We start from the raw sequence: 21348 nt of genomic DNA on the forward strand, positions 1-21348 counted from the left end.
TTACCTGACAGACATCAGAGCGGATGCCAGTTTTCCAGAACCCCTGGCTGCTGAGCTCCACCGTTACTTCCCGCCTCATCGTGTTCTTCTGTCGAATCTTCTGGAGCGCTTCCTGGAAAAGAACGTGTGACAGTGGGTAGGCTGACAGGTGCGGGGTCACAGAAAGCCAAACGCTCCGCCTTGGAGGAGAAGCGGAATTCAGTCCACATTGCCCTGGACAGCACACGTGCTCAGACCACTTTACGCAAATGACAGTTTTATTTGAAATGCAGGCCAGGAAGTGCTCGGAGTCTTCAGGAGAAGCAGCTTTCCTGGGCCGGAGAGATGAGATGAGAGGACAGTGAGTACGGCGTCTGCTTTGCACATGGCTCACCACCCGGATTCCATCTTGATATTGCATATAGTCCCCTGAGATCCCTGTAGTGATTCCTGAGTGCAGAGCCAAGAGTAGCCCCTGAGTATCACCAGGTGTGGCCCCCCCAAAACAAAAACGGAAACCAAATTAAAGAAAAAAGGCAGGCAATTTTTTCTAATAACGGAAGAAGGGGGGGGGAAATTCCAAGCAAAATCTACCATTCTGACAAGTTCAAACCAAAAATAAATAAATAAATAAAAATAACACCCTTTCACTAAGAAAATGTCTTTTGAGATTTGAAAGCCACATATCAAAATGGTCTTGTCACCCTTATGTTAAAGTATACATATATCGCAAAAAAAAAAAAAAAAATCAGCAAATTAACCTGGAACGCCAAACAATCCTACAAGTGTGCCTTCTAATTTGTGACCCCCTCCCCCTTACAAACACACTTGCAGCAAAAAAACAATTTTATTAAAAGAAAAATATATAAACTTGTTCCTACAAGAAAAATCAGGAATTGACTCTTCCCTTTTACTGCCATCCAAATGATCATTTCAAATAATAATGTAATGGAGGCCAGGAGACAGACAGCTCTGCGTCTGAGGCACGAGCCTTGCCTGTACCTGAGCCTGGTCACAATCCTGGCAGCACGTGGCCCACAATTATCGCTAGGCGCAACCTGGAGACCCCAGGCGGGTGACTCAGGTATCCCTCAGTCACAGAGCTGGAGCTACACTGCTTCCCTGGGCCCTTGCAGTGAACTGCCAGCCTGCTAGCAATGAATTCTCCTAAGCACCCCCAGTAACCCCCAGCACTGCCTGGGAGTGTCCCCGCCCCGCCCCCCAAAAAAAACAAACAAACTCATAAACCATTTATTGGACCAGGGATGAGCTATTTTCAGGGATACCCACATTGCACGTGGGAGCCCCAGCTTGGCTTCAAACCCCGACATATGATACCCAGAGGACCACTAGGCATGACCCCGAGCACTACCAGGGTAGGACACGATTTAACGATAAAAGGCTGATTGGACAAGCCTTAAACCTTCCTTAATTTCTATATAAGATGTTTCTCAATGAGAACACTCCATTAGGACACTGAGCCACTTAGGGAGGAAGCTGTTCCCTTAAGATACTGAAAAATAATCTGCATATTAATGGGAGACAGAAGACGCAGTAATCATCGATTCAAGTCTGTTTTGCTCTCTCCTTTTTAAGTCCTGGCAGTGCCCATGGGGACCCGGTGTTGTGGCCAGAAACAGGGGCCTCCCACATGCAAAGCATAGGCCTCAGCCCACGGAGCACTCTCTTTGGCCCCTTCCGTTTTAGTCTAGAAATTTCCCAGCAACGATCTTTAAGTGTAGTGGAAGTGGCTCGTCTTGAACTACTGAAGAACCAGGTTCGCTACACACCTCCCTCTGTGCCAACTTCTGCTTGTCCGTCTGTTTGACTTTGGGGCTATTTGCGAGGAGGTGGCGAAGTTTCACGTAGCTCTTCCACAGTTTCTGGTACCTACGGAGAAGGACAGATGGACATCTCAGACAAAGGAAAGGCCAATCTGCAGCATTCTAACCAGCCTGCACACTTATCAATAGCATTTCTTTGAATCTCCCTCATGCCAGCAAACCTTCATTCTAAGGAAGGATCTGACACGGGGGCTAAGGGCAGTGCAACCAGGGGGTCACCTGGAATCAAAGGTTGAAGCAAATGATTACTTATTGGGGTCGAAAAGGAGGTGTCCATATTGAGATAAATCTCTCTGTGAAAGAATTCCAGAGAGGACCCCCTCAAAACAGTGAAAAACCCGAATTGCCTCTCATACTTCTCTCTTTAAAAGTGACACATTTGCTTGAACTAACATTCTTTCTGAGGTTGCAAGAAAAAGCCTTTCCTTAATAAGGACCGAACTGTCTTCTCCAAGTGAAAACTGGAGAGCACGAGGGAAGTCCATCAATGCCAGTATGGAGCTGGATCCGTTTTTTCTTACAGGAGATGAAAAAAGATGAATGGGACCCCTGAATTTGTACCTGCCATGCTAAGAACAAGCATTTTTGTACTCCAAGACAGGTGAATCTAGCAGGCTAAAGTGTCGTAGAAATAAAGGAATGCTGCTCAAGAGACGTGGAAATGAAACGAACATGAAGTCTTTTAGCAATTCGCATTCCAGATCCGGAAAGACCACAAGAGTCAAATCACATTCTACTAACAAGAAGAGTTTTTCTAACAAGAAGAGACTTTCAGAGGATTTTTCTGACATGTTGACATGGCTCCATTCTTGGGCTTATTTGGGTCTCTCCTTTTTTTTCCTTTTGTATTAAGAGAACGGAGGAAAGAAAGAAGTACTTACACAGTGCCTACTTCACTGTTTCATACTTTTATCCAAAGGGGTGGGGGGGAAGGAAACAAAACCCTTTAGCCTCTTCTAATTTATCAGCCAGAATTGTACTTATGAATTGAAAATCTCCCATGCCCTTTTCTCCCATTATGAATTCTTCAAAAAAAAAAAAAATTAAGTCAGGAAACTGTTTTCATGAAGCCGGAAATAAAAATGCTTCTGAAAGATATAATGGTATAACCCACAACATCCTCATCTTTGCCCAGAAATACACAATCATGCCAATTAGCAAAAAGCAAATGTGTGAGGTTACATCAGTTCCAAGAGTAACAAGTCAAAAGCTTCTCCTTTCAACGCAATCATTGACTTTGCATGAGATCTTGAACTCTAATTAGATGCCCCCCAAATAGAATTTGGCACCAATTTGGCAGGGCTAGGAACTATTATGAAGCTACTTTCCTTTAGAGAGAACTGGGAGGAAGAAAGAAAGAAGGAAAAGAGGAAGAAAGGGTAGGTGGGAGGGAGGGAGGGAGGGAGGGAGGAAGGGAGGGAAACAATAGAAATATTTTGCAGTATTATAACAGCAAATAGAGAAAAGTTCTTTGAAGTTCAAAAAATATACAGGACTCAGGGCCGAAGAGATAGTACAGCGAGTAGGGCACTTGCCTTGTCTGTGTCCAACCCGGGTTTGACCCTCAGCATGCCATATGGTCCTCTGGGTACCACCAGAAGTAATTCCTAAGTAAGAAGTTCACTGGGTATGATTCCCAAACTAGAGAACTCACATCAACTATTTACCAAGGAGAATCTATGGAATAATGATTTCCTGTAGTCAGTATGAAGAGAAAATTATTCTTCAGTAGCTACCAATATGAGATTCATTGGGTACCCTCAATTTGGAAGCCTGGCCCTTTGAAAGGAAAATGTTCACGCCACGGTTATTTCTCTGCTATTTCTGCTGTTAGTAGAAGGTGAAATTGGCTAAGACAAACACCGAGAAATATCTTACTGTGGGTCTCCTGCATAACTCAACTGTGCAGGGCGTATCCCAAAGTGGACGATAATCGGAAAAGTGATCACATCAGGGTTGAACTGTTCACGATCCAGTTGATCGATACGGACAGAGCTGGGTTTCTAGAGAGAAAAATCAAAGCCATTTATTCCCAGAAGAAGTCTTTAGGTATTGACTTGAACCTAAGCAGGAAAGAAATTAATCGGATTTTTTTTCCTAGGAAAGCCTCATCCCCAAAGGGAAAATGTCATTGAAAACCCTTTAATCATAGCAGCTATACTATATAAAAACTATAATGTCAGCCCTGCAAATGAGTCTGTGCCATTTGGCATAATGAACAATGATTTTGTCCTTTTTTGCAGTCCACAGAGAAACCTTTAAAAATTAAACTTTTAAAAGGACACCTAGTCAGATATAACTTTTCCTTAACCCCTCCAGAGGCACAGGGGAAGCAGTATACATCAGAGGGAAGAGAAGTGCTGGCTTATTATTCTTTTAGTTCACACTTCAAATGAATAGCTCCCTTCCTCTTAGGATGCAAACAGATGCCTTTCCATAAACGACTCTCTCCCGACTAGTTCTCAGCATATACCTTGTGTATTCCTTTAATTCTACACCATTCCATTAAAAGGTAGTTGGAACAAAGGCCAAAGGATTAAGCTTCTCTATTATGTCCATATAGACCATTTTATTTATTTATTTATTTATTTATTATTAGTGAAACACCACGAGGTAGAGTTATAGACTTACAAATTTTTGGCTCTGTGTGTGTGTGTGTGTGTGTGTGTGTGTGTGTGTTTGCACAACTAATAAAGAACTCAACAGCTTATTCTTTCTTAAGTTACTATGTCTGCAGAATCATTTGTAAAATGTCTTTTATCCTGAGAGCTTTAATTTGTATCTGATATATCTTAGCAATCTCATTGCTTACACGCAGCCCTCAGGGCTGTCTCTAATTAGAAGCTAAATTCTTACGAAGAGAACGTGGGGTTTTTGGTCCACAGCATGAGAGCCAAAGGCCAGAGTATTGATCCACAGTGAGGCTGATCCGCTTCCTTCTGTCCCCACAGCAACCCCCAGCACTTGAGTCTGGTTGGCGGTGAGGTTTGTCCACACAGGATGTCCCCCAGCAACTGGGACAAGTTGATGATTATACTCACAATTCTAGTCCTAGGCATCCATCTGACAAATCCAAGAAAGTGACAAATGCTAGATATTCATTCATCTATAGTAATTTAAAAAAACACTTCCACTGAAGACTTCCAAGAATAGGCAAGTCACTGAACAATCAAAATTGCATTGGTATCTTGAAACGTGCACTTCTGATCTTAAACATTAGCAACTGGAAAAAAACTGTGGTCAGGAGTAACCTAATAAGAAGTTATTTCTATACCCATCCACAGTAGGAACTCATATTTTTTTCCCCACCCCTCTGTGCACCAAAGCAGCAGTATATATTTTTAAACAAGGACTTAGGCAATTGAATACTATGAATTACTCAGCTCTCTGTGATGCTCAATACCCTGCTACGGTATAAGAAGAAATATTAATTTTATTTCATTTTAATTTGGGGGGAATATTAATTTTAAATGTCTGTAGCATCTCTAAATTTATTGGGAGGGGCAGCAGAGCGAGATTGCAGATGTTGAGACCATACAACAGCTCTCATACTATCTTTATGGAGTAAAGAATATTTTTGCTAATGACAGAAGGGCCCCTCAGTAGACGCAGAGTGTCAGGCGAAGATTAATTCTTTTAAGTTCTACCGCAATAAAGTATTTAATGTGATCATAATGGTTTGAAAATTTTAATAAATTCTCCAATATTCTTATCATTAGGCAATCTTTCAAAGCAAGTACCCAGAGGACAAAATGTGGTATCATGTCTACCTGCTAGGTTCTCAAGTCTATATATTATGAAGGGTTATTCCCATGATAGCAACTTTTCAGGACATCTTCCTTTTTCAGACATATTGTTAAACACTTAACTTTAACATATTCCTAAACCTAGCACCTTAACTCACCTTTCATTTTTAAAAATTTCCTTTTTATTTTCATTACTCCCAGCATGGGCTAGAGCGATAGCACAGCGGGTAGGGCGTTTGTCTTGCACATGGCCGACCTGGGTTCGATTCCTCCATCCCTCTCGGAGAGCCCAGCAAGCTACCGAGAGTATCCCGCCGCACAGCAGAGCCTGGCAAGCTACCCGTGGCGTATTTGATACGCCAAAAACAGTAACAAGTCTCACAGTGGAGATGTTACTGGCGCCTGCCCGAGCAAATTGATGAACAATGGAAGGACAGTGCCACAGTGCTACTCCCAGCATAAGCTTTTTGTCATCAATAGCTTTTCACCTTTTTTTCAAAACTCACCATACACCTAAGTGTGTACATTTAATTGTACCGAAAATTTATGTAAGTTTATTTTGTATTGTTTGCTGGACTGGAGCGATAGCACAGTGGGTAGGGCGTTTGCCTTGCACACAGCCAACCCGGGTTCGATTCCTCTGTCCCTCTCGGAGAGCCCAACAAGCTACCGAGAGTATCCACCTGCATGGCAGAGCCTGGCAAGCTCCCCGTGGCATATTCGATATGCCAAAAACAATAACAACAAGTCTCACAATGGAGACGTTACTGGTGCTCGCTCAAGCAAATTGATGAACAATGGGAGGACAGGGCTATAGTGCTACATGATTTCTCGAAGATCTCTCTGAGGAGTTTATGGTCCAAGTCCGGCAACTTAGCTCTGTGATATCACCTAAAACCAGGGACTTTTCCTAACTGACCATTTGATTTGACCATTTGTGACAGATTCTTCTCCTAGGAATCGCCCCTGAGTTTGCAGATGGGTAAGCATCTGAGAAAAGAGATAGAGGCTTCGCTGCTACCTGGCTTGCAAAGCCAGTCCTCAACCGATGAACTGAAAATGATGGTGGGATGATAATTGCAAGGGAAGTAAACATTACCTGTGCCATCCGACTCAAAAACAAGTAACAGGTCAATGAGAAACAGTTGGAGATAAATATATATATATATATGTATATATATATATTTATACACACAAAAAATAGATTTGGGGGCCTCATTATCTGGACTATCTAGGGGGAAGGTGGGCTGTGGATCAAGATATTCTTTTTTTTTTTTTTGCTTTTTGGGTCACACCCGGCGATGCTCAGGGGTTACTCCTGGCTCATGCACTCCTGGCGGTGCTTGGGGGACCGTATGGAATGCTGGGAATCGAACCTGTTTCGGCCATGTTGGCTGCAGGCAAGGCAAATGCCCTACCCGCTGTGCTATCGCTCCAGCCCCTGGATCAAGATATTCTTGTATTTTCAAGAGCTCTCCAGTGGATTCTAGGAAAATGAAGCCATGCCAAGGAACAAGGCGGGAGATCATGTGTGTGGGGGTGGGGGTGGGGTGGGGGTGGGGGAAATGAGCCACCCAAGCATCCACTGCAGCTCCCTCCAGTGATGCACCAAAATAAGAAGGTCCATCTTCCCTACCATTATGTCCACCCGCCCTCTGACCCTGCTACAGAAATGGCACAAGAATGCATCTTTAAGCTACTGTTTAAAGGAGAAAAATGAAAGTCACAGTTATCGTCTCCTAGTGTTGGGACTTCTATATTTTATTTTATACCGGGGTGGTTGGGGCTACTCCTGGGGGTGCTCCTGGCTCTGTGCTCAAGCATCACTCCTGGAGGTACTCAGGGAACCACATGTGATGCTGGTGGCTGAAGTGTGGTCAGCCACGTGCAAAGCATGCAAAGCAAGCGCTCTATCCAGTGTACTCTCTCTCCCGCTCCACTGCAGATCGGATTAGTAATTACTTCTGTGGCTTGACAATCTAGTGGTAAACATTTTAAAACTTTTTGGTCTGAAACGAGTTTTATGGGCTTTTCTTTTGTTTTAAGGATACACCCACAGGTGCTCGGGGCTTACTCCCAGCTCTGTGCATGTTCGGGATTGGGGAGAGTAGGGGGAGGGGCAAATAGGTCGCCGGGAACTGGACTGGGGTCAGCCGTGTGCAAGGAAAGCACCCCAACCCAACATAATCTCTCCAGCCCCGGGTTTTATGATAAAATAAATAAAATATAACAGGTTTTATGTTTAGACATTTTTTTTTATTAAATGCTTTTCTTTTCTTTTCTAGATGTGTTTAAGATAATCAGTATTAAATGGGAGGTTTAATCTGCAACGAGCAACATTTTGTTTGTGCAGATGTTGCCGTCATGCTACAAAACGTTGGTCCAGCATTTTCATTTGCACGAATCAAGGCTATTAAACCATCTGGCCAACTTCTGACAGCAACAGCTTTATTTAAATAGACGACTCTGGATCTTTTCATGGAAGCAGTTTAACTCCCTACTGCTGGAAAACTTCATTCTGACAACGATGCCAAGAGAAAAGGATTTTATGTGCTTTAGGGAAAAAATATTGATTTTATTCAATAAGTAAGACAGCATTTTCTTTATAGGATAAAACTATCTTTTAAGTTTTTACTTTTAATTTTTATATTTTTACTTTAAAAAAATTAACATTAGACACCTAGCTTCAAACAAACAAAAAAAAAAAAAACTGAAGTGACCAGGGGGACATATTTACAAAGGATAAATGAAACAGCAAATTGGACAAAAGGAAAACAGACAAAGAATAAAAACAGGCCGTTACCAAAAAAGAACATGAGTGAGTGGCCAATAAATATTTAAAATAACCATTTTTGCTCAAAACCAAAGTATATACAAACAGAAATAATAATATACATATATGTATGTATGTACATACACATACACACACACGCTTTCCCTATCAAAACAACAATTTTTTTTAAAATTAAGCTAGCATAATCAATATAAAAAAATGGGAAGTCTCATTCAGCTACTCAGAGAGCACATTTTACTACTCTCTAGAAGGCAATTTACGACATGTTCCAAAAGTCATTTAAATGTACATACTTTCATAGCACTGCTTTCTAAGAAATGATATGGACACATATTGAACAATACATGATATACGTGTATGTATATTTATACACATATATACAAATTCAATACCACATTATTATAACAGAACTGTGGGTAAAAGCTAGGTATTCAACAATAGTTAGTGAAATAACTCAAGGACCTTTCTTTTTTATTACACTGCTAAGAAACTAAAGGAAAAAAAATACATATTCCTGCAATATTGGTTCTCTCTGGAGGATGAGAAGGAAAATGCCGGAGTATTAATATGTAATAGTACAGGGCCAATTTTGTTTCCACACAATATGAGAAGTTATCTTAAAGAGACCAGAGAAGTGAACAGTGTCACCTCGGGAAAAAAGAAATTGGACTAAATTTGTCCTGTCTTCTCTGGGTTCTTTTCCCGTCTTACTCATCTTCCAAAGCGAAGGGGCAAAATTCAATGACTCATCACGCCTAGAGGTAGTAACTCTTTTCAGCTCTACTACATATTTAAAGGAAAATGGGTGCTCCAAAGGCCAGAAGCAGTGAGTGTGGGAGGGCGTCCTTGACAATGATCTCTTAACGTTTCGGAGGAAACACTCAGACATGGGAAAGAAGATGCCTCAGCCTCTGGGTGTGTAAAGAGCAGGACATACCGTTCCGGGGCTGGTGACAATCATGCCTTTGCATTCCTCGGCATATTTCTGCCACTCAAGTTCTTCCCACTGAAGCATGTTGGCGATCTCCTCCTCAGGAACCAGGGCTTTGCTGCAGCGAAGTAAATAGAGGAGAATCTGGTGCATGGACAGGACTTCCTTTCCTCCGTCTTGGGTCAGCGTTGGGGTGGAGGGAACACAAAACATAAGGCCAGTCAGCTACCGCCTGGTCATCAGTCAAACAAAAACATGATTGGGGGTGAGGGGTTGGAGCGATAGTATAGCGGGTAGGGCGTCTGCCTTGCACGTGGCTGACCCGAGTTCAATCCCCGGCGTCCCAGAGGGTCCCCCCTCCCATGCACCCCCAGGAGTAATTCCTGAGTGCAGAACCAGGAGTAAACCCTGAGAAATAAATAAATAAATAAATAAATAAAAAAGGTTGGGGGAGAGGTGGGGGCAAGGGCAGGGAGTTGCTGTGTGTGGCCAGGATGTAGGATGGGGGGAAAGGGCTTTGACGGTAAGGTAGTAATTTGACGGCAAGTTGCACTGTTCAACCAGGTGCCAAATAATACGAAAATCACCCATGTCACTGGTGGAAGAGGGCTCATTAACCATCTCCTTGACTAAAAAAACGGCCACAACAGTACAAATGACAAAAGGCTCCAATTGTGAGAGGCTCCATTTGTGAGGTATGAATAGACAGAGGGGAAAGGTACAAAACCAGCCGGCATCGAGGCCCGCCGTCTACAGCGAACAGAACCCTGCTAGGTCTTAAATATTTTATCATTCTTCTAGGATAACGGATGAGAGCTCTTTACGAGTGGTGTTCCTGTCTTAAGGAAACGCGGAGCCTTTATGAGGTATTTATGAATGTTTTTAATAAGCTATTGTTGTGCTACGGTCTAATTCTGAGGTGCTAATGGGCCGCACCTGCTATGATGAATAGCACGGGAAGCGGGGATCATGAAGATCATTATGGAGTTAGTACATGAAGAAAATACCAAGTACACCGAGGCTTGCAGAGGCATCCATCACCCAACGCGGGGGACAAGAACAACACATCCGCAACCTGCTCGGAAGAAACCGATTCATCCAACGCGTGGTGAACGAGAGCCAGTCACTAAACGTAAGTCCTCTCTGGGGTTCAGAGAGTTCGGCTTTCCCTTTGGGCTTCGTTTCTTGGCCGGCATGTACATCCCCACCTGGTCCCCCCGTTTCTCTGCCTGGTCCCTTCTACAGGAAGTAGCTTCAAAAGACACGCATCAGGCCCGAACATATACAAGGATGAGAGAGGAGGGTCAAGCATTCTGGAGGAAAAAAGGGGGCAGAGATGGTGGCCTTGGATGGCACAAATCTCTTTCTTATTTCTGCGGGAAGAAGGGACCGCACCCAAGGAACTTGGGATACTACCAAACAGAAGGGAACGAAATGTTTTGATATGAATTACTATGGGGTAAGAACTTGGGCAGGTCTGTGCCTCTGAGAAAAAAAAATGAGAGAAGAATAAACATCAAAATTTCTTTACACAGAACATGAGAGGAACAAAGGGCTAAAGGCAACACAATGGGAGAACGGAACCACAGAACTGAGTTTATAAAGTTGGGGTCGGGGATAGAAGGGTATTGAGATCCTTACCAGGGATGGGTGAGGTACTGAAACATTTACATGGGAAGCCATCATTAGCAATATTGTCAATCACAGTACCTTAAGTCAATCAAAACTTAAAATATAAGAGGCCAGAGAGACAGCACAGTAGGTGGGCAGTTGTCTGGAATGCGGCCAACCCAGGTTCAATCCTTGGCACCCCATCTGGTCCCCCAAGCCCACCAGGAGTAATCCCTGAGCACAGAGCCAGGAGTAAAGCACCGAGCACCCACAGATACAGCCCCCAAACCAATAAACAACAAAACTTCCTTTGGATCTGGTTTTTGTTTGGGGAGGTCACACCCAGCAGTGCTCAAGACTTACTTCTGGCTCTGTGCTCAGGGATTCCTCCTGGTGGGCTCGGGGGGGGAAACTTATGGGGTGCCCGAGTTCAAAATCAGGCCAGCTGCACGTAAGGCAAGTGCCCTACTCGCTGTGCTATATGGTTCCTGCCCCTGGGTTTTATCTGCATCTCAGATACTGCTCTGGAAGTGGAGTTGGCTTCACTGTCATAGAGTAACTGTGGCTCTAAGACAGTTTATATAGGCACGGACATACAGACAGCTCTGAATCCACCAGCCCTGCTCCTCCCTCAGCAGGCACTACCTCGTGCCTTTGGTGCAGGGACTGCTCAAGGTCCTGGAAGCACAGCAGTGAGCTGGGTGGCTGAGGAGCGTGAAGCAGAGGAGGGGAGGAGACAGTCAGACCTGCGACAAGCGAAATTGGGTCAAGACGCAGCTGTGGAGAAGAGTCCCATAGGGCTGGAGGTCGAAGCCCTTTTTCTTTTCTTTTCTTTTTTTCTGCTTTTTTTTGTGTCATACCCGGTAATGCACAGGGATTACTCCTGGCAGTGCTTGGGGCACCAAAAGGGATACTGTATTCGAACCTGGGTTGGCCATGTGCAAGGCAAACGCCCTACTTACTATCACTCCATCCTGGCAGCCCATTTTAAACAATCAATAGGTTGAGCAATAGGACAGCGGGGAAGGTGCTTATCTTCATAGAGCCAACCCAGGTTCGATCCCAGGGATCCCTGACCACAGCCAGGAGTAATTACTGCATGCAAAACTAGGAGGAGCCCCTGAGCATTGCTGGCTGAGGTCCCAAACTAAAATAAATAAATAAATAAATAATAAAGAGTCTCTGAAGAAGCATCAAGTGATTGACAGCCTGTAGCACAGAAGCTCACTGGACTCATCCAGGATAAGTGTCTCAGGCAGAAGAAAGGTCAAAAGCTTCACGGAGAGCCGCCTTGAGCGGCCTGCTGGGTGCGGGGGTTCTACAGGGCTCTGTGGATTCTGGAGCGCCTTTGGCTGGCTGCCAAGTGGGGTGGAGGGAGCCACTTTGGGCCACACCCAGCTGTTCTCAGCGTTTCACTCTTGGGACTGGAGCAATAGCACAGCAGGTAGGGCATTTGCCTTGTATGCTGCCGACCCCGGTTCGATTCCTCCATCCCTCTTGGAGAGCCCGACAAGCTACCGAGAGTATCCTGCCCACACAGCAAGGCCTGGCAAGCTCCCCATGGCGTATTCAATATGCCAAAAACAGTAACAAGTCTCACAATGGAAATGTTACCGGTGCCCGCTCAAGCAAATTAATGAACAACGGGAGTGCTGGGGCTTCAACCCGAGTCAGTGGCGTGTGAGCCAGGCACTTCCGCACTCTCCCTCTGCTCCCAGTTCTGGGTCTGGTTCCCAGACAGGACGACGACTTTGTATCTGTCATTCTGAACGGTTCCCTGGTCACAGTCATGAGGTAATCCAACAAGTTATAAGCTCTTGGCTCTCCCAAATCCAGGTGAGGGGCGGAGGAGGAGCATGGAGAGGGAAGGCACTGGCCCTCAAGCAGCCAATCCCAGCACAGATCCCCGACACCACCACATGGTCCTCTGAGCACTGCCAGGGCTGACTCCTGAGCACAGAGCCAGAAACAGCCCCTTGCGCACTGACAGGTGTGGCCCCCAAACAAACAAACAAAAAAGAATGAAGAGGACTTATAATAACGAGCGACAAGCTCCTAGAAGAATCTTCAAACATAGCATTCTGTTCTGTTCATCAAAGACACGGGGCCTCCGAACATAGAAAAAGTCCAAGAAGTGACTTAACACACAAAGCACCCACAAGAGGACATGTCCTGTCTACTGATTCGGATTATTATTGCTCCTGGCAGCCAACGGTCGCTATGCCTCATTACAAAACATCTGCCTTTCATCTGAGAGTCACCTTTGATTAACACCCTCCCGTCGTGAGGCGCGGATTTCTCAGAGCCTGTTTCCGAAGGGGGTTTCCCTACCCCGGCACGCGACACGTTCCTCAGCCAAAGATGCTCCTCTTGGCTAAGGAGCCTGGCAAATGCCGCCTGTCCCTGAACCCACACACACCGCTGCGACTAGAGCATCCGAGGTGAGCGACCTTCTAGCCAACACATCTGGACTTGGACTGCGGACACCAACACGGGGAAAGCAGGGACAATGAGGCCCGCGGAGCCCTTGGGAGGTCAGCCACACCGAGAGAGGGGAGAGTGAGCGGGACTCGGCCCACTGCCCTGGAAGAGGGTGTCACGTGTGCGAGATGCCAGAGGAGCAACGTCGTGATCCGATATAAGGATCAGGAAAATGGGGGAGAGCTTTGGGGTCGGGGTGCCCGGAGCAACGGCGAGAGCAGACACGATCCAAGGTGAGCGACACTCCCCGGCACGAGAGCTCCTGACGGCAGCCTCCTGCTCCATGGCTCCTTGGAGAAAAGGGACATGGGCAGGGAGAAAAGACTCGAGAGAGCCTGGGACAGGGAGACACAAGCCGAGCCGCCTGGGGTCACCGCCCAACTGAGAAAAGGAAGACCTGAGCACAGGCATCCCAGGCAAGGGGAACTGGCTGCATTCCTAGTACAGCATGGTCTCCTGAGCACTGCTGGGAGAGGGGAGGGAGGGAGGGAGGGAGGGAAGGAGGGAGAACAGAAGGAAAGGAAGGAGAGAATTGAGGAACGGTGGGAGAGGGGAGGGAGGGAGGAAAGGAAGGGAGGGAAAGAAGGAAGGGAAGGAGGGAGGGAGGGAGGAAGGGAGGGAGGGAGGGAGGGAGGGAGGGAGGGAGGGAGGGAGGGAGGACGGGAGGAAGTCAGGAGGGAGGAAAGGAGGAAGGAAGGGAGGGAGGAAGGGAGGGAAGGAGGGAGGAAGGGAGGAAGAGAGGGAGGGAGAGAGGGAGGGAGGAAAGGAAGGGAGGAAAGGAAGGAAGGAAGGAAGGAAGGAAGGAAGGAAGGAAGGAAGGAAGGAAGGGAGGGAGGGAGGGAGGGAGGGAGAGAGGGAGGGGTGCAGGCAGGCAGGGAGGGGAGGAGAGGGGAGGGAAGGGGAGAGAGAGCAGGGCTCGAAGGCCCGTAAGCACGCCGATTAATATTCAGCCTGGGTGCAAAGTGACTGCCTGGGAGGCACCCGCTCCTGGCCCAGCCCGTGGAGCCTGAGAACACCTTTCTCTCCAGCATACATTCATCAGCCGCAAAGTTGATTAACACCGAAGGAAAAACTGTAAATCCCCTTTGGAACCTGCTAAATATTTGAAGTGGCAAGTACAGACTTAAAAAGGCAGGCACTTACTGCTGTGAAAAGGCAGGGGCGGGGGGGGGGGGGGGGGGGGGGGGGGACACGGACACAAGACAGAGGGCCCTGGGGAGCGGGGTGGGAGGGGCCAGGGGAGAGAGGTGGCAGCATGGGGCCTGGAAGTGGGGGAATGTCTCAGAGGCATCTAAGAAGGAGCAGACAATCCCAGCTGGGGGGGGGGGGGGGGGAGGGCTGTGTTCCTCACCCCTCCCCGCGGGAAAACGCCCTTCCCCGAGACCAGGGGAGAAGACCCCGCAGAGGCCGAGCGAGGGGCCCCTTGCCGGCAGACGGCCACGGGTTCCCGGCTGTTAATGAATGGGCTCTCCTGCTCTGTCTGCCTGGCTCCGTGTTTATGCTGGGGATTTACGGCGCGGTGTCACCCAGGGCTGAGAAGCAGTTTTTATCTCGTTGGCGGAGATCAATGGGACATGAGAGAAATGAGGAATTGGCGCGGGTAAGCTAAGGTTAGCAGGAACCGCGCCAGCCCGGGCACCGGAACTGGGACAAGGGCTCAATTATGGGGGAAGAACTGGAGCTTGTGTGTCAGGGAGTGAAGCTGGACAGGCATTCAGGAACCGACAGACTTCATCCACTGTTCCTTAGAGGCCCGATTCTTTCGGTTTACATGGATTATTTATATGGTTATTCGAGGAGGAGGGGGCAATTCATTAGGGATTTGGTAAAGTATATGGCTTCGTAAACGAGGATCCCCACCAACCATCTAGAACTCAGTCTCCAACTATATAAAAACTTCATCCTTGGGTTATGGTGGGGATGCAGGAGGGAAACGGGGGATGCAGGAGGGAAACGGGGGACATTGGTGGTGGGAAATGGACACTGGCAAAGGGACAGGTGTTGGAGCATTATATGACTGCAACCCAATCACAAACAACTCTGTAACTGCATCTCACTGTGATTCAATTTTTAAAATTACTTTACAAAAAAAAAAAAACTAACAAAACAAATGAACAAAATCATCCTCCTTTCCATCTTTTTTTTTCTCTTTTTGGGTTCCACCCAGCAATGCTCAGGGGTTACTCCTGGCTCTGCACTCAGCAACTACTCCTGGAGGTGCTCGGAGAACACAATGGGATGCCGGGAATTGAACCTGGGTTAGCCATGTGCAAGGCAAATGCCCTACCCGCTGTACTACTGCTCCAGACCCTCCTTTCTATCTTTTGAGAATCAGTGCTGGAACGACATTACATGTCTCTAGTAGATTCCTATTAAGAGGCCTTTTTATAACCTATTTTTGACACTTGCACTAACAAAAACATAAAGAGTTTTTTGTTGTTGCTGTTTTCTCCTTCCTTTTTTGTTTTTGGGAAAGGAAAGACCAAACTTGCTGAGGATCAAGCCCAAATCTCTCACACCTAACGCACGTGCCTCACCCCAAGACGCCCTGCTGGCCTACAGGGAAGTATTTCCTGAGCTTCCCTAACTGCATTACCAAATGCCCCAATGTGCACTGATGCTTTTTTCAGACATCATTTGTAAATTTTATGACCTCTGAGATATTCTCCCCCAGAGCCCTGTCAGCCGATCACAAGGAGTCCAGTACTGAGCAGTAGTCCTGCGGTCCTGAGCACCAACGGGAAACACTCACACACAATTAAATGTCCATGGGATGCTGCAGAGGTGTTTAGAAATGAGACGATGTACTTATCGAGACAATGTCTGTGTGAAAAGCCAAAACATGTAGCACATATAGTGCTGTCCTACTTAAAGGGAAACGCAGGATTCTCTCAATACAGGTCAACACACACGCACAGAGAGCGTCTAGGGAGCTTCACAAGTAAGATGAAGTCAAGCCTCTGCGACTTATTTATGAGCTTCTCTGTGTGTACCCGCGTGCACGGGCATACACTCACACACACACACACACACACACACACATACACAGAGCGTTGGCACACACACACACACACACACACATACACAGAGCGTTGGCACAAGGGCATAGGCAACACTTCAATTCTGAGAAGAAAGAATGGTTTTAAGAGCAACAGAAATGGGGGTTGGAGCAATTGCACAGCGGTTAGGGCACTTTCCTTGCACACGCTGACCCAGGTTCAATTTCCAGCATCCCATTTGGTCCCCCGAGGTGTGAATCAAAAAACAAAAAAACAAAAAAACAAAAAACCATAAGAGCAAGAGAAATGAAGATTGGGTTTTCAGTAGGAAACTTACCACAGGAGAGAAAAGGGGGATTGGAATGTGGAGAGAATGACATGATGGTGGAAGGTGGGATCTTGGGCTGTTATGCAGGAGACCCCCTCCTCACTGACAGTGCTGAAAATCACAGTGCAGGAAGGAAGGAAGGGAGGGAGGGAGGGAGGGAGGGAGGGAGGGAGGGAGGGAGGGAGGGAGGGAGGGAAGGAGGGGGAGGGACAAATGGAGAAAAGGAGGGAGAGAGGGAAGAAGGAAGGTCTTTTCGATAAAAGATGTTGGTTCACCTAGAAAGTCATTCTAAAAATAATGAACCTTCACCCATATCTTATTCCACGTGGAAAATTCAAGAAAGACTATAAGATCTAAAGCTACAGATAGTATAGAAGAGTGGGCAAAGCCTGAAGGCCTTATAAGCAAAGGACGGGTGCAAAGATTTCACAAATGAGATAGGAAGAAATCTAACCATAAGGATAAGGTATGCAAATAGGCCAATATTTAAAAAACGGCAGGGGGAGGGGGGGAGGTGCAGGTTAGGCCATAGCTGACAGTACTCAGAGCTTACTCCAGGCTCTGTGCTCAGGGATCACTCCAATGGGGTTCAGCAAACCACATGCAGTGCTGGGGCTTGAACTCAGGTTACCACATGCAAGACAAGTGCCTTAACCCTTGTACTATCTCTCTGACCCCAAAATGTAGTATTTTTATTCATGATAAATCATCATTAACATGGTTTTAAAAAAAAAAAGCAATCCACAGAGAGGTTTGGCTGAGAAAAGGAACAAAGGGAGGGAGGGAGGAAGAGGAAGAGGTGTGGCCACAACATGAAGAAAATTAATATTCATTTTCAAGGCAGTATAAATGGACTAGATTCTTTTGACAAGAAACTTGGTATTATATGTCATGATTTTCAAAAACCCCCATCTACTTAGGAAATTATTAAATATTAGGATGAAAATCACCTAATAATATCCCTGTAAAAAGAAATTCTATACACACACAAACACACACACACACAAACACACACACACACACACACACACACACACAAAATGTGTTGGGGACCGGAGTAATAGTAAAGTGGGTAAGGCATTTGCCTGGCACACAGCTGACCTGGGTTCGAGCCCTGGCATCCCATAGGGTTCCCCGAAGCACCACCAGGAGTGATTCCTGAGTGCAGAGTCAGGACTAACCCCTGAGCATTGCCGAATGTGACCCAAAAAGCGAAAAGAAAAAAGAAAGTGTCAGGATATGCCTGTCCTTCTGTCCTTCCTTCTTTCCTTCCTTCCTTCCTTCCTTCCTTCCTTCCTTCCTTCCTCCCTCGCTCCCTCCTTTCCTCCTTCACTTCCCTCCTTCCTTTGTGGGGTGCTAGTTCTGCCACCCCTAATGCAGCCCAGACACTACCCTGACTCTGTACAATTACTGTCCATGGTACTTGGGGGATCAGGGATGCAGTGACAGGTATGGAACCCGTGTTAAAGGATTAACCCCTGTACTCATTGTCTCTCTCAAATTCTAATCTAATTATCTGCTTTATCTTTCTACTTCGTCTATTTCTAAAAGATCTTTATGAAAGTCACACTGTGAAAAGAACTCAACCATCACTTTTCACCCTATACCAAAATGCATTTCTCTCTATATACAGATATTTCTCTGTATCGATAAGGATTTGTTTTTAACGTTCATCTTTTTCAAGGGGAAATCTAATGAAAAAGTAAATCCACTTAAAAAAAAAAAACACAGATCCTTTTCTTTCCAAAACCCACCTAAATGTTATTCCTATATGCTTCTGAGAAACATTTTGTCAGCATTGAAATCCCACAAAGTAAATATCTGACACAAGATTTTCCTTTAAGGTGATCTGAAGAATGGTCTACTTTACCTTAAGAGATCTGTTTGGTATAAAGATGCCTCGGGTCCTCCGCTCCTGAATGGCCATGATCCCAGAGGCACACAAACAAATCTCGGAACCCAGCGACTTTTGACAGAAATGCTTCTAGACTGTGAACTAAGCTATGGCCCTGTGCTGCCCCAGGGGAAGGGGGACCTCTCTGGAGGGGAGGCGGAATCAGCCCTTCCCCACACCTGGACAAGACCCCGAGTCACTGCCCACGAACGGCTCTTCCACTCCCAAATGGCTATGATCCCAGAGGCACACAAACCAATCTTGGAACCCAGTGGTTTCTGGCAGAAATCCCTCTGGACTTAATTGCTGAAATACCAGAAATCCAAAATCACAAGGCTGCTATTGCGGCCACACAACATCAAATGTTCTTCATTATCAGAAATAGAAAACAAATTATCTAATGATGCCTTTTCGGCAGGTCTGACTGTTGGGGGGAAATTCCAAATAATAATAGTGGGTCTTCTGTTGGAAAACTGAATGTAATCAAAGTGAAGAAAGAAAATGAAAATCTTCTGCCACACAGGCAGGGGGAATGGGTTCACTGGGGTTCTTGGTGGTGGAACCTGTGCACTGGTGAAGAGATGGGTGTTTGATCACTGTATGACCGAGAGTTAAACCTGGAAGCTTTGTAACTGTTCTCATGTTATTCAATAAAAAAATAAAATAAAATACGTCACGGGTAGCTTGCCAAGCTTCTCCATGCAGGTAAGATACTCTTGGTAGCTTGCTGGGCTCTCCAAGAGGGGCGGAGGAATCGAACCCAGCTCAAAGATGCCTCGAGCAGAGAGGGCTAGTCCGGCTTCCTTCGCAGACTCACTCTCCTGCCTCTGCCTCCCAGGCAGCTGCTCTGGCCCCAGGGTCCAGCTAAAGGTGCACTCAGTGGGAAGAGGCAAGAGCCTCCATAGGACAGGAAACACCGGGCAGATCAAGGGGGAAAGCGGTGGGAGGCATTTCCAAACAGGAGCCTGTATTAACAATGATATAATCTAAGACACAAGTGACCCAAGGCTGACAAGGACAAAAACCCCAGTAACCGGGTGGCCTGAGGAACAAGGATCAGGGACAGACTGTGGGGACAATCTACAGGAGGCAGCAGAGGTCAAGTAGCCATGGGAAAAAAGCAGGGCAGGACATAGCCATGCCACCGGACTCAGCGCCAGGCTGATTCACTCAGGGCGCCCCGGGGGTGGGGTGGGGTGGGGGGGCGGGTGAGACCCCCCCCATCCCAAGGGACCCAGCCCCAGTAGCCAAAAACCTCTAGAACCCAACCGCCGCCACGCCCAAGGCCACTTCCTTATGCTCGGGCTGAGTCTTACGCATGAGTGAACATATTTTTGGATGGCGGGTCCTCAAGTGACACATCATAAGACACTCCCTACCCATTCTCCAGGATTACCATATCACATTTGATGGGGTTCAGACAGTAGGCAACAAATCATAGAGGGAAATATCTATATATATGCATATATAAGATATTTTTTTTTTTCGGAGAGCCCAGCAAGCTACCGAGAGTATTCGATATGCCAAACACAGTAACAACCAAGTCTCCAATGGAGACGTTACTGGGCCCGCTCGAGCAAATCGACGATCAACGGGAGGGCCTTTACCTTTACCTTTATATAGATATTTTTAGATATACATACCAAAGCTCACATCATCCAACCTTTAACATCAAGTTAGTGATATCCTAAAAAATGTCTTAATGGCCCCTGTCAAAATAGAACAATCTTCACACTGCTTCCTATATGAACATTGTTTGGTAAGCATTTTCAGCAGTTCTTCATAACAAATAATGTAGCACTGTCCTCCCGTTGTTCATCGATTTGCTCCAGCGGGCACCAGTAACGTCTCCATTGTGAGACTTCTTGTTACTGTTTTTGGCATATCGAATACGCCACGGGGAGCTTGCCAGGCTCTGCCATGCGGGCGGATACTCTCGGTAGCTTGCCGGGCTCTCTGAGAGGGATGGAGGAATCAAACCCGGGTCAGCTGTGTGCAAGGCAAATGCCCTACCCACTATGCTATAGCTCCAGTCCAACAAACAATACAAAATATATTATTTTGGTTGTGCTTTGAGACAGGGATTGGGGCTTGAGATGAAAACATCCCAAATTTGGTGGTGGGAAGGTTGTAATGGTGGTGGGATTGGTGTCTGAATATTAAATGTAATCAAATATTGTGAACTACCTTATAAAATAAAATTTTTAAAAAAAAGAAAAAAGGAAGCAGGGTAGGAAAAAAAGACGGCACACAGGCCCAGTCCAGGTGATGGTGACAGGCCCAGTCAAGGTCACGGTCAAGAGCACTGGCACGAGCAGGGAGTGAAGACCGGTCCTGCAGGGCCGCCCCTGGATCTGGTCTCTCAGCAGGAGGCTCTGACCTGAGGGGACGGGGCGAGAGGGAACAAGACCCCCAGAGTAAAGTCAGTCTGTCTGTGGAGCAAACTGTGACACGTTCCATGGAGGGTTCTGAGGCATGGGGGTGGCCGGGCAGACGTTCAGGGAAAGCCCTGAGTCCCTGGGACAGGTCCCAGGCCATTGCCAAGGCCCACTTGCTTTCTGCCCTGTCACGGAGTGGCTCAGGCCTGAACTGATGACACGGTCCTGCCAAGTGGCAGTCAGTGCCGGGGCGGGAAGAGAGATCCGCAGGTGAGACATCATCCAGCTCAGGGTGTCAGAGGCTAGGGGACAGCAGCAGGTCCCTGAACAGTGACATCGGGGTGACACCCAGGAAGGAATTCC

At 46.6% G+C, this 21348-nt stretch overlaps 1 protein-coding gene across 1 annotated transcript in view; it reads right to left on the reverse strand.

The window, feature by feature from the left end:
• Positions 1-21348, reverse strand: part of DROSHA (drosha ribonuclease III) — a 129085-nt gene that overhangs the window by 65356 nt on the left and 42381 nt on the right. The window contains exons 16-19 of the mRNA XM_056108960.1: positions 9301-9470; positions 3702-3826; positions 1770-1869; positions 5-112 (exon numbers count right to left, since the gene is read on the reverse strand). Of these exons, the coding sequence (XP_055964935.1) occupies positions 5-112; positions 1770-1869; positions 3702-3826; positions 9301-9470 (503 nt within the window). The remainder of the gene's footprint in view (positions 1-4; positions 113-1769; positions 1870-3701; positions 3827-9300; positions 9471-21348) is intronic.

The sequence above is a fragment of the Sorex fumeus genome, unplaced genomic scaffold, assembly GCF_029834395.1.
Source record: "Sorex fumeus unplaced genomic scaffold, SorFum_2.1 ptg000240l, whole genome shotgun sequence".
Lineage (NCBI taxonomy): Eukaryota > Metazoa > Chordata > Mammalia > Eulipotyphla > Soricidae > Sorex > Sorex fumeus.